Raw genomic sequence first — 14,296 nt, 5'->3', positions numbered from 1 at the left:
CGTATTTGACGTGACCCCAAATTGGATGTATGGCGCCTGGACTTCCGTACTTCCTCATCCTCAGACAGAGGGCGCGGTACCGCCACAGGGCAGGAATGACAATCCAAAGCACATAACCGGCTACAACGGCCAAGATGATTTGTAGAGACGCATCCATTGCCCTGGAGAACTGCTACCTGTAATTCATGTTTATTATAAGGTCTTCTTATAGTGGAAGGCCAATGCTAATTGTGTCAACACTAACTAACTATATCACTAACTTCACAACTTGTATCTCGTATGAGCCACGACAACATCAAGGGAGGTTAGAATTACTACTTTCATTCAAAAAATTTCATTTACCAGAATATCTTAACATTGTCCCATCAGAACGCTGTTTACTCATTACTGCACTCTGAGATACATTAAGTTATGAAATATTTAATAAAATTATGCTCAAATTACTTTATTTAAGTGTAGTTTGGTTACAAATCAAAACTTCAATAACAAATTTGACAGCATAAACAGATTTCGTAGAATTTTATACAATGCCCCTGGCCTCCGCCTGGACTCAATACAACTTGTACTCAGATGACAAGAAAGTATCAATTCTTCAAGATCAAAAGTATTGAAAACTGAAACCTTAAGATTTAAATTACAAGGTTGTACATTTAACTCGCCTATGGGAAGGTAAGTGATCCACTCACATCTCGCGTGAGAATATTTCTCATATGGATTCAGCATCTGATACCTTTTATGATAAATAGGTCAGTGTCTTAGTTGAAAATGTTACATAGTGAATCCTTAATCTCCTCAGCCTCAGACACACAAACCTACACCCTTGGTGTAAAATCCTGGATCTCTCATATGTACATAGCACCATAGTGACACTCTGAGTTATGGTGTATATAATCTAAGTGATACTTATACTTGTGTAGCTGATGTTTATGCTAGATCTGCAGTACACATACAATCTAGACTTGCCATTTGATTGGCTGTAAATTTTACCTATAGAAGTCATAGACAAGACCTGATCTTTTGGTTATTGAGGACAAATTCTTTCAAGATTTAAACACATCGGGTCCCTGTGACCTTGGAAGTGGGTCAAGGTCATTCATTTCAAAAATGTTGGTACTCCTTTTACCAAGTATGCTAAAGCTCAAATATCAATATCTTTGGCCTTTCCCTTACTGAGGAGAAGTTGTTTATAGATTTTTAAACATATTTTACCCCTGTAATTTGAAAGGGGGTCAAGGTCATTCATTTCAACAAACTTGGTAGCACTTCATCCTAACATGCCACAGGTCCCATATCATGACCATAGGCCTTTTTGTTACTGATAAAAAGTTTCTTCCAAGATTTTAACACATTTCACACCTGTGACATTGAAAGTGGGTCAAGGTCATTCATTTGATATATTTTCTTAAGGCCCAATATCATCAGGATTGGCCTTTCCTTTACTGAGAAGATTCATTTGAAGATTTCATGTATTCAACCTGTGACCTTGAAAGTAGGTCATAGTCATTCATTTCATCAAACACCACACCGTTCAGTCAGGCATGACCAGTTATGATATTCCTTAAAGGGACTGAATGGTTAGATTTCGTTATTTTTGCCCATGGGTTTGATTTCGAATAAGCATTGTACTACTTAAAATTAGACTCTTCACAAAATTATAGCACTCTCACGAGAGAAATTTATAAAGTTTATCAGCTTCAAACTAACACTTGTCAACACTTGCTGTTGGGTCTGCCATCTATTGCTGTTTTGATGGGGATAGCAGAGTTCATCATGTGACCTTTCAGAGCCTCATTTTAACCTGCTGTATTGATACGATTCCTTACTATGTATAATGATGTCATTAGCCAAAACTGAATTTGCCGGCCATATCTCAATTCTACTTTGTAAAATGACCTCTTGTTTAACACTTCAGATGAATTTGAATTAATCTGAATATAAAATTGCATGCACAAAGACATTGTTTACACTCTCTGAACGATAATGATATGAAACACGGGTCGCTCCTATTTCATTTTGAATTTTTGGATGTTGTTAATACAACAGTTCTGCAAACTTTGAAATATTACAATTAACAATCAAAGTACTGAAAGTACTGAGAGGCTAAACGTTTTGAAAAATGTTCATAAATAACCGCTAAGCTATATTACTTTCCCCATACTCCTACACTTTGGAATGCAAAAATTACTAAAATAAGAGAACCAGAGGCTGTTTTTCTTAATTTTAGGTGATTTTATATCTTCTTTAATTCTTATTTCAAATTTGACGACAATAATGTGAACAAATCAAAATAGGTAAAGAAATAACAAAATACACACAACCATATATTTATTACCAACAAGCCAAATGATAAATAGCTCTATGATGAAGTTGACTAAATAAAACCTTTGAAATACCCAATATGTTGCAATTACTATCCTATCAATATGAGGATTTAGACAAATCGAAAGGACTTTATACCTACTTCTTTATTTTGAATGTATTGCAAAGTAATAGTCCTTACTTATTATAATTATATTTGTAGTTGAGGAAAGTAAATAAGGTGTACACAGCATTTCAGACAGATAAAAGTGTAAGTAATTACATTCAATGTATTTACATGCCTATCTTCCTTGAAGTATCATGGTTAGACTTTTCTTCCAGTAATTATGTCTATAAAGACATAGTTCTTTGAGATTAAACCAGACTTCCATAAATACAAAATTTACAATATTTTCACTATAGCTACTACTATTTCTGATCTCCAATGCATTAGATAATGTCACCATGACACACTAAATGAATAAATGTGTTATGGAAATATTTCGTTCCAGTTAATTGTTAATTATAAACATGAATATTTTGGGGCTTTCTTTATACGCGCTTTGTTTGAAGGAATATTTTCATTTCAAGGAACTTTGATACACATTAACAAACCTTGAGAAATCAGCACAAACAACCTTCATCAAATAAAACTAAAAGACAAAAAATATAAGTTATAACAGAGTCAACATCATGATCAGTACAGTATTAAAAATATATTATTCATAAATCATGAGCACCAAATGAAACTTGCCTACGAAGCGCAAACTTTTTATCTTCAAAAACTTGAAAAAGTGTCATGGCGGTGGGTGTGAAAATCCCGAAAAAGTGTCATATCGGCGGGTGTGCGCGTGGGACGAATAGTCCAATTTGGTGACGTCTAATGAGCTAAAGTGATGTTATATATTAAAACGATCTTGCCACAACGACAAGGATTAAAACAAAATTGATGTTCTGTTTGTAAGTTTTGTTTGTTTATAAGTGTTGTTAGTTGATAATTCAAACTAAGCCCCCAGACTAGCTTCTTATCAACTCGCACTTACAGTGTTCTGTACGCTTACGTCAGGTAGATAATTCCGTAAAACATATTGTTAAAAATTTATCAATAGTTCAACCACACTGTGCTTCTTTTTTTAAATATATAGTAATCGTATTGTTATTAAAAAATAAACTAATTTTGGATGCTTTTAAAATAGCGCTTTGAGGGTCGCGGCATTATTTACGCAAAAAATTGCCGCTAGAGGGCTCTAACTCTTTTCGATATTTCAGCCAATGAGAAGGCCTGGATCGGTAAATTTTGTCTGAAAGGCCGTCGCAATAGGCTATGCGTACTGAGTAGGTTTAGCCTAAAAAGTACACAATCTTTAACAAATATTTAAATTTTATACATTTTTTTATCAGTTATGAAAAGAGTATTGAACCATTCAGTCCCTTTAAGGAATGTGTAGCTGTATTGATCAGAAACAGAATTGACAACGGTGTGTCAAAAAACAGCCCCACACACTGATACCCTGGCTGTGTAATCAAGGCCTACACACTGATACCCTGGCTATGTAATCTAGGCCTACACACGGCATTACAGCATTGTCAGCTTCAAATTTCGGGCCACAATGTAGAATTTCTCAGAATCCTAGTACGAAGTCGTTGAATTATCCCACGGATCGACAAATTAAAGAATTTATCTTGAGATCCAGACTGAAGTCAAAGTGGCACTATCTACTGTATTTTTACGATGGCTGGGAGTTTGGTCGTTTTGTTAAGATTTTCTACCCCGATCAGCGGTATACATTGCTAACAATCACCTGAAGTACCCCTGTTCAGTGAACTCTTACATGTTTTCAAGTTTAATGTAATGTTAGTGCCCAGTACTATTTCAATATGTCGTTAGATGATTCTTACCTAAATAGATGACGACAAATGCAGTTCCGGTGTAGCTGTGCATTCACTAGGCTAAATCATTCCCGAGGTATGTTGATCTAATGGTCAAAATATCGGACGGTGCCGGTGTAGCTGTTTATCTTACCCCGAATAATACGGTACCACACTCGTCATCTTCACTTCACCGTGTCCGATCGCCACATCAAGGTCTCCAAAATGTATACACACTGGGGTGCACAATTCGAAGCGTGTTAAAAAATTATAAGAAACGAATACCGATAGATATATATCGTTCCGAATATTATTTTTTTGTACTTTTCTTTCATAGGGCACGGACCACAGAGATATTTCGGGAACCTTAAAGCCCATAATTGAGGTTGAATTCTAAATGGTTAATCCAGATTGCTCGACAAAGATTGACCAATCAGAACATATTTTATTTTTGAAGCTCGCTTTCCTCTCATTTCTAAGAAATGCATCATTACAATCCAATGTTTGGTATGGCGGCTGTTGTATGTAAAGCACACCTGAATAGAAATTTTGATCACTTAGGCTGTAGAATTTCAGAACAATGATTATTTCTCGTCGATGTTTCCTGTGGACACAGGGGTTTCTAAAATTGTAAACCACTGAGGTGACTAATCACAATCGACATTTTGAATTTTCTTCTCGGACTCGAACAGAACGCCGTAAAAATAATTAACATCACTAAGGTAAACTTTCACAAAGAAAATTGAACATAAATACATACAATATGTTTGTAAGTTTGACAGCTCCTTCATGTGACGTCAGAAGTAGTTATAATTATTTAAGTGTTTCATACATGTTCGTGTATGGTTCTGTGGAATTTTACACCATTCATAACTGAACGTTATCAACTTACATAGAATGACATGCTGATGAAACACCTAAGTCAGTGTTGTTCACCTGTTTGATTAGAAACACGGCAAACTTTATAATTGTGATACCAAATTGTGTTTTGATTCAAACGCTATAATGTTAGTTATCTTCATTAGAATTGATTCCGTGTCAGTGATACGGAGGACGCCACTTTATTTAACAGCTGTAGGTAACAGTGCTGAAAATGCATGGGGTAACTAAACCACAAATCTCATATCATATTAAAGCATTATTAATAAGTGCAAATTGGTTGAGTTTTTCAAAATTTGTAATCCTGATCAAATACTTCCTACATATTCATCTCTGTTACATTGCCATTTCATTCCATATTTACCCACAACACGTTGAGTAGATATGTGTACAGAACAGTTTTTTCCAGTGTCATATTATTCCTGGTAAGCCCAGAGCACCGTTTCTAAAACTTTGATGAGTTCAGTCACAACGAGATAAAGTTGGTTCTCGTCATGTAAGTGAGTCCCACAGGAAATGCATGGGCCCAGGACTGAAATATTCGAGTCCCGAAAATCACTGGAAAAACGAAAGGTTCAAGATTTTTTTCTTGTCTTTGCTATAATTAACTTTCGAAAAACTGTCTCCAGGTGTTAATGTCTCCAACAGACTTTCGGCGACGGGGAAACTGTATTTTCTCCACATTGTTTGTACGTAAATTGAAAAAGTTATATTCCTTCAAGAAAAAAGAAGAAAGAAAATCTCCATGGTATTGAATAATGTATGAGAATCAGAAGTCGGGCGAATTGGTTGAAGTAGTGTAACAAAAAATAAATAGATAAAAAATAAAATGATGGAGCAATATCATAGGACGATTGTACAGAAGTAAACAGCATCTTACTACAATCGTAGATCAGATAAAGTAGAACCAAACAATGAATTAAACTACATCGTACAGCTGTTTCGTCCTTCTAGGACTCGTCAGTGATGCTGCATCATACAGCTGTTTCGTTCTTCTAGGACTCGTCAGTGATGCTACATCATACAGCTGTTCCGTCCTTCTAGGACTCGTCAGTGATGCTACATCATACAGCTGTTTTGTACTTCTAGGACTCGTCAGTGATGCTACATCATACAGCTGTTCCGTCCTTCTAGGACTCGTCAGTGATGCTACATCATACAGCTGTTCCGCCCTTCTAGGACTCGTCAGTGATGCTACATCATACAGATGTTTTGTCCTTCTAGGACTCGTCAGTGATGCTACATCATACAGCTGTTTTGTCATTCTTGGACTCGTCAGTGATGCTACATCATACAGCTGTTCCGCCCTTCTAGGACTCGTCAGTGATCCTACATCATACAGCTGTTCCGTCCTTCTAGGATTCGTCAGTGATGCTATATCATATAGCTGTTCCGTCCTTCTAGGATTCGTCAGTGATGCTACATCATACAGCTCTTTCGTCCTTCTGGGATTCGTCAGTGATGCTACATCAAACAGCTGTTTCGTCCTTCTAGGATTCGTCAGTGATGCTACATCAAACAGCTGTTTCGTCCTTCTGGTATTCGTCAGTGATCCTGCATCATACAGCTGTTCCGTCCTTCTAGGACTCGTCAGTGATCCTACATCATACAGCTGTTCCGTCCTTCTAGGATTCGTCAGTGATGCTATATCATACAGCTGTTCCGTCCTTCTAGGATTCGTCAGTGATGCTACATCATACAACTGTTCCGTCCTTCTAGGATTCGTCAGTGATCCTACATCATACAGCTGTTCCGTCCTTCTAGGACTCGTCAGTGATGCTACATCATACAGCTGTTCCGTCCTTCTAGGATTCGTCAGTGATCCTACATCATACAGCTGTTCCGTCCTTCTAGGATTCGTCAGTGATGCTACATCATACAGCTGTTCCGTCCTTCTAGGACTCGTCAGTGATACTACATCATACAGATGTTCCGCCCTTCTAGGACTCGTCAGTGATGCTACATCATACAGCTGTTCCGTCCTTCTAGGACTCGTCAGTGATGCTACATCATACAGCTGTTCCGCCCTTCTAGGACTCGTCAGTGATGCTACATCATACAGCTGTTCCGTCCTTCTAGGACTCGTCAGTGATGCTACATCATACAGCTGTTCCGTCCTTCGATGATTCGTCAGTGATGCTACATCATACAGCTATTCCGTCCTTCTAGGATTCGTCAGTGATGCTACATCATACAGATGTTCCGTCCTTCTAGGATTCGTCAGTGATCCTACATCATACAGCTGTTCCGTCCTTTTTGTTGAAAGGTTGCGGTTATTAGATGTGTTGGAGTTATTTCCCCTTGTACATTTAAAACCATCCTAATCCAGACATGCGCTGTACGTTTCCTGTTCAAAGTGTTGTTATTTGAGTGGAATGTAGATATTGGTTCGTGTTCCAATATTGTAATAAAACAATGAAAACGACATGAATTTAAAAATTCTAAATCTGCAGGTAGGATGTGTTAGTTCATTTGAACACCCCCGACTTCCACCCCCAACAACCCCCCCCCCCGACCTCTCTTTGGTTAAAACACCCCCAGACCTCCATCCCCAACAACACCCCCGACCTCCACCCCCAACAACCCCCCGATCTTCACCCCAAACAACCCCCGACCTCCAACCCCAACAACACCCCGACCTCCACCCCAAACAACCCCCCGACCTCCACTCCCAACATCACCCCGACCTCCATTCCCAACAACCCCCCGACCTCCACTCCCAACAACACCCGACCTCCACCCCCAACAACCCTCCGACCTCCAACACCAACAACCCTCCGACCTCCACCTCCAAACAACACCCGACCTCCACCCCAACAACACCCGACCTCCACCTCAAACAACCCCCCGACCTCCACCTCCAACAATCCCCCGACCTCCGCCCCAAACAACCCCCCGACCTCCACCCCCAACAACCCTCCGACTTCAACTCCTAACAACCCCCCCCCCGACCTCCGCCCCCAATAACCCCCGACCTTCACCCCCAACAACACCCCGAAATCCACCCCAACAACCCCCGACCTCCATCTCCAACAATTCCCGACCTCAACTCCCAACAACCCCCCGACCTCCACCCCAAACAACCCCCCGACCTCCATTCCCAACATCACCCCGACCTCCACCCCCAACAACCCTCCGACCTCCACCCCCCAACAACCCTCCGACCTCGACCTCCACCCCAACAACCCCCCGACCTCCATTCCCAACATCACCCCGACCTCCACCCCCAACAACCCCCCGACCTCCATTCCCAACATCACCCCGACCTCCACCCCCAACAACCCTCCGACCTCCACCTCCAAACAACACCCGACCTCCACCCCCCGACCTCCACCCCAACAACCCCCGACCTCCACCCCCAACAATACCCCGACCTCCACCCCCAACAACACCCCCTACCTTCACCCCAACAACCCCCCGATCTCCACTCCCAACAACCCCCGACCTCCACCCCAACAATCCCCCGACCTCCACTCCCAACAACCCCTCGACCTCCACCCCAACAACCCCCCGACCTCCATTCCCAACAATCCCCCGACCTCCACCCCGAACAACCCCCAACCTCCACCCCCACAACCCCCCCGCCTCCACCCCAAACAACCTTCGACCTTCACCCCCAACAACCCCCCCCCCCCCCGACCTCCACCCCCAATAACCCCCGACCTCCACCCCCAACAACACTCCCGATCTCCACTCCCAACAACCCCCCTCCCCCCCCCCCCCCCCCAAAAAAAAAAAACAAAAACAAACTAAACAATATTATGAGCATCTATACAGTTTCATGTTTATAAATAAAGTACAAGATTACACAACTAAATCTATCTGTATGAAATGAAATACACAATAACAAAGAAAATGTCATTAATTAAATCTCACTTTTGTTCCAATTTGACTTTTTCCCAATTGTTTTGATTTATATTGATTTCCAAACGTCAAATCACTCCGGTTATGTGAAGTTTATTAATTACGTGTAAAACGACATCTGATTTGATATATATATCCTAACTCTATATAAAATAGCCACGCTGTCACTCCCTTCACACCTTACCATCCAATGGTTCTCTAACCGGACTGTCACTACATACAATACAATCTACAGGTATATATAAATTATGTCTTTATTCCAATCTTGTAGAAATTACATCAGTTTCCGTAATATTTTCTTCGTGTCGGTTATTTCGATAGAATAGAAGTTCTTATAACACAACTAGTAGAAGATTAGAGTGTGACGATGACTACACGGTCACATTCATCTTATAACACAGCCAGTAGAAGATTAGAGTGTGACGATGACTACACGGTCACATTCATCTTATAACACAACCAGTAGAAGATTAGTGTGACGATGACTACACGGTCACATTCATCTTATAACACAACCAGTAGAAGATTTAAGTGTGATGTTTCGATGACTACAAGGTCACCTTCATCTTATAACACAACCAGTAGAAGATCAGAGTGTGACGCTTTGATGACTACACGTTCACCTTCATCAGACAAATGACCAGTGTTACTAGTACTGACGTACGTGGTGTACGAGATGGTAAGGAATCGACCATTTTTCGGCTGTACTGTCATCCCGTGTACTGTAAAGCCAAAAATAGTGTGCCGAGTGTGAAACAAAGCGTGGCCGAATTGACTACAGCACATCCTTACTACCTTGCATCCCTTTTTATCTTAAAATCTGACTACCATTAGACTAAATATAGCACCGTTGGGATTCCGGAGCTCAGTTACTGACTGAATCATAACTGTTTTGGGAGTAAGTACCTGGTAAATGTATGCGCGCTGTTCGCTGGTAGTTTTTGCTGTGATCGCCGGAATTTCGTTGCTTTGTGTGACTACTTGCTAGATCGAATTTTACAGAATCTCCACAAATTGAATATCGTATGTTTGCTAATATGGTGAACCGAGGTATCCAAGAAGAATAACAGTAGATATCAATATATCCTTTTGTGAATTTGAAATCCTAACTTGAGCTGAATATTCCCTTCTTAGCAATAACGTAAACACAGACTCGTCTAGTAACCCTTACCTGTCGGGTGTACTTCCGAGCACAAACAGCTGTCTAATGTCTGCCATGTGGTGACATGGGAATGTACATGCCCCCCTCCCCATCCCCACCCCTTTCTAGACAGTAAACATTGCTGTCACCGCTTGATAGCCACGAAGATTTATCTTTATCCATGCGTGAGTCACCATTTCATTCTTTAAATCGAAATACCTACCTAAATCGGAAATAGAGGATTTTACGCGAGTGGTGACGTCACACTGAATTTATAATAAACAACTTCCGCGATATAAGGTAAATCGAATGAGCTTACCTGTGGAACGTATGTGAATAGTATCTTTAACATACAGAAGATAGAGTAGAGCAAAATAAGGAATTAAACTGCATCACACAGCTGTTTCATCCTCCTAGAACTCGTCAGTGATTCTAAGGCGATTCATTTTGATACCTACCTACATGTAAGAGGTGAACAATGTCGAAAGAAAAGTCAACACTCTGATGGGGAAGTGCACAAGCCTCATAATTTTATAGACCTAATAATTTCAAAAGAACGTCCATTACACGTGTTTATTCTGGACCATGCCAATGTAGGATAGGTTTTGAGGCGGACGGAACCTTTTGTTTACCGCTAAGTCAATCACGTGACGTCATTTAGTCATCGTAATTTATTTCAAAAGGCAACTGATCAAAACAAATGACCAATTTCCTCAATCGAATCTAAAAATCAGAAACATGTAACAAAACTTCAAACTCAAATTTCTGGATATGTCTACCAGATATAAAAGCATTTTCTGAATCGATGTTTTTATTTAGCAATGTCAATATAATAAAATAATTCATCCATAGAGAAACTTTGTGGTGGAAATTTATATTCAGATTTATAGAATAACATATTGTATGTCGTATAAAACACTAAACGTTTATGTGTTGTGAAACATTTTCTGAAGGTTGGAAGGCATATACAATGTATAACAAGTAAGAAATGAATGTGCGATGTTCTGACCAATGACTAGTGAGCATTGTATTAACTCTCAGATCGACGTGACACTCAGTGGCTGTAGGATAATCCTAATGTGTAAAATGCTAGATGTATGTGGATTTGGAATACACAATCAAAACGTTATCCAGGTAAATTCAATCTTGACGTAAAAAACTTGAAATCCGAAACCTGAATATATTTTGAGAAGTTTCTCCTAAATCAGATTTCTATTTGTCATTTCATCACACGATAGACATCCCATAAACGCATGTACCACCGAGTTTTCTTCTTTGAAACAATGCACGTACAACACGACGGCAGGCCACGACAGAAACTCCACAGCGCACGTGTAAATGATCCAAATATCGCGTGTCTGTAAACGTATTGCCCGTGTACGCTTACCCTGATACAGCTGATACGGCAGTGGAAGAGGAAGACATTCCGCACGTGACTCCATCTTCATTATATAAGGTATACCGGAAGTAGGGATTTGCATCTACACGTGCTGTAATCAGTACTTCATGCGCTCTGGCTCACGGCAGAGAGACTTTCAGAATAAGTTATAGAAACCTGAAGTCGTGTAGAGGGTTGGTCGAATACTTACAGGCCTTCTGTGGAGGAAACCTTTATCTAGTAAAAAAGAACTGGTGAGAAAGTTGTGAAATCTTTAAGCTTAATTATTAAGTGTGTATTTTATTTCAAACATTAAGCGGAATCGCATCTCTCTGTATTCATTAAGGGGTTATGTGACTTTAACGATCCAGAGAAGAATCACGTGGACACGGATTATTTACATCATTAAAACGTTTGATTTCTATTCCGGATATACGGCAATATAAAAACATTAATTAGTCATCAACTTAACTGAATGAATGTAATTCTCGCCGATTGTTGCTATAGTTTGACTTTTTACAGTTACCACAAACAGGATTAGATTCCGTTAATTCTTATCTTTGTTCTTACAGTCGCATTGTAGAAAGTTGTATAATGAATAAGTATCGGCGATTTCTGACCTTTCTACCAACGTGAGCTAAATTTCAAATTTTATCAGAAGAGAGAATTGCAACGATTGTAATCATAATTCAATGGGTTTTATGTAAAATGTACTGAATGCTTCCGACTAAAGTTTTGTCATACAATTATAACATGCAGAGGAAACTCGATAAATTCTACATTTTGATTTCTCAAATAGAAAAGTCCCTGATACAAGGCAGAATTGATAACCATTGATTTGGAAATACGCTTTATCACATTAGATATTGAACTAGAAATTGGCGATAGAAAGCTAACAATATTTTTGGCCAGGCTTAACTGAAAAACGGCAAAACATTTACATACAGAGAATCGCTCTCTGAAGATTTACAGGAAGTGTTTATATATCGGTACAGAACACATCAGTTCAGATCCTAATTTCAGAGTTCTTTTGTCCATCTTGTCCTGTGAATAATCACAATAGCGAATAGCGAATAATAAAAAAAAAAACAAACAAAATAATTAATAAAGATCAGACACCACCAACTAATTAATTGACTACACAATTTTACTGCAGAATTGAGGTGTACCAGTTTCACCTGAGTGGTCTAACACGCTGAAATACTCTCGCTTCCTTGTTCCTGTGTGTACCTATGCTTCCTCCCGAACACCTCTTCTCAAGGCCCGCATCTTAACATACTGTCCCTCCCCCTCCCCTATTCCACTCTGATAGACGAAACTAATACACATACCTAGGTATAATTACTTGTGTAGTACTAGAGTATCTATTCGCACTGGTAATAACATGTCTAGCGAATTCATGGGATGAAATTGGCAAGATATTATCGGTTTTGGCATATAACAAGCCTAGTTTTCCTCTCAGCGACGGCATTGGCAATATAGTTAAAACTTTCGCTACATCATCGCACGGTACAATTAATGGCTACTCACTCCGGAATCAAAAGTTTTCTGTAATTATGAGCGATAGACTAAAATCGGTATGCTGCACGCTCTGTAATCCTATCGTAACATATTTCTCTTCTTTCCTCCGTATTTTTGTGGTATCCATCCATTAACTCTTTGTGGACGGGGAATAACCGATTTCTTTTAAACGGAGTTCTTAAAGAGCGAATCTTCAGCAGATACAGTAAACAAACCTCGTAAATATCATACCGGTATGTCCCCTGTATTCACCCCTAGTAAATATCGTACCGGACACACAGATTTTTAATGCAAAATGACGCCCTTGCTTGAAATAAAACGTTAAATCTAATCTTCAAGGTTCAGCTATCGCAATTTTATATCGCTTCAATCTGTATTATATTTCTGAAATACGTCGCGGATAATTTATCCGGATTTTTGTACACAATGATAACAAAAACAACCAAATTCCGGAATGGAGTTAATTCCCCTTCTGACATAATAAGGTATCACATTGACAAGTGTTAAATATACAAAACAATCTGATAAATACCATTACAGGTACATCTTCAATATACATATCTGGTAAGTATATAGGACACATCTTCAGTATAAAGTACGAGGTATGGTCTTAGTATATAACCTGGCCGATATCATACCGGGTATGTCCCCTGTATTCACCCCTCGTGAATATCATACCGGTATGTCCCCTGTATTCACCCCTGGTAAATATCATACCGGTATGTCCCCTGTATTCACCCCTGGTAAATATCATACCGGGTATTGTCCCCTGTATTCACCTTTGGTAGATATCATACCGGTATGTCCCTTGTATTCACCCCTGGTAAATATCATACCGGGTATGTCCCCTGTATTCATCCCTCGTGAATATCATACCGGTATGTCCCCTGTATTCACCCCCTTGTATGTCCCATGTATTCACCCCTCGTGAATATCATACCGGTATGTCCCCTGTATTCACCCCTCGTGAATATCATACCGGTATGTCCCCTGTATTCATCCCTCGTGAATATCATACCGGGTATGTCTTCTGTATTAACCACTGGTTAAGGTCACTCATACATCTAGAGGTGAAGGTCACTCATGCATCTAAAACTGAAGGTCACTCATGCATCTAAAGGTGAAGGTCACTCATACACTTAGCAGTGAAGTTCACTCATACCTCTAGAGGTGAAGGTGACACATACAAGTAGAGGTGAAGGTCACTCATACAATTTGAGGTGAAGGTCACTCATACATCTAGAGGTGAAGGTTGATCATACATCTTGAGGTGAACGTCACTCATACATCTAGAGGTGAAGATCATTCATACATTTAGAGGTGAAGGTCACTCATACATTTAGAGG

General features: G+C 39.7%; 2 protein-coding genes across 2 annotated transcripts in view; one reads left to right on the top strand and one right to left on the bottom strand.

The window, feature by feature from the left end:
- The window catches only part of LOC132551868 (ultra-long-chain fatty acid omega-hydroxylase-like), a 32,193-nt gene extending 31,343 nt beyond the window's left edge, over positions 1-850 (bottom strand). The window contains exons 1-2 of the mRNA XM_060216011.1: positions 731-850; positions 2-176 (exon numbers count right to left, since the gene is read on the bottom strand). Of these exons, the coding sequence (XP_060071994.1) occupies positions 2-157 (156 nt within the window). The 5' untranslated portion in view covers positions 158-176; positions 731-850. The remainder of the gene's footprint in view (position 1; positions 177-730) is intronic.
- On the top strand, positions 662-8,701 carry LOC132551858 (uncharacterized). The gene is made up of 2 exons (XM_060216000.1): positions 662-669; positions 7,588-8,701. The coding sequence occupies exons 1-2, from the start codon at positions 662-664 to the stop codon at positions 8,699-8,701; spliced, it is 1,122 nt and encodes a 373-aa protein (XP_060071983.1).
- Positions 8,702-14,296: the final 5,595 nt, after the last annotated feature.

This window comes from Ylistrum balloti, unplaced genomic scaffold (assembly GCF_031769215.1).
Source record: "Ylistrum balloti isolate Yb309-2 unplaced genomic scaffold, AGI_CSIRO_Ybal_v1 Utg370222, whole genome shotgun sequence".
Lineage (NCBI taxonomy): Eukaryota > Metazoa > Mollusca > Bivalvia > Pectinida > Pectinidae > Ylistrum > Ylistrum balloti.
The sequence above is the reverse complement of the archived record's forward strand: the minus strand, read 5'-3'. Positions and strand labels throughout refer to the sequence as shown.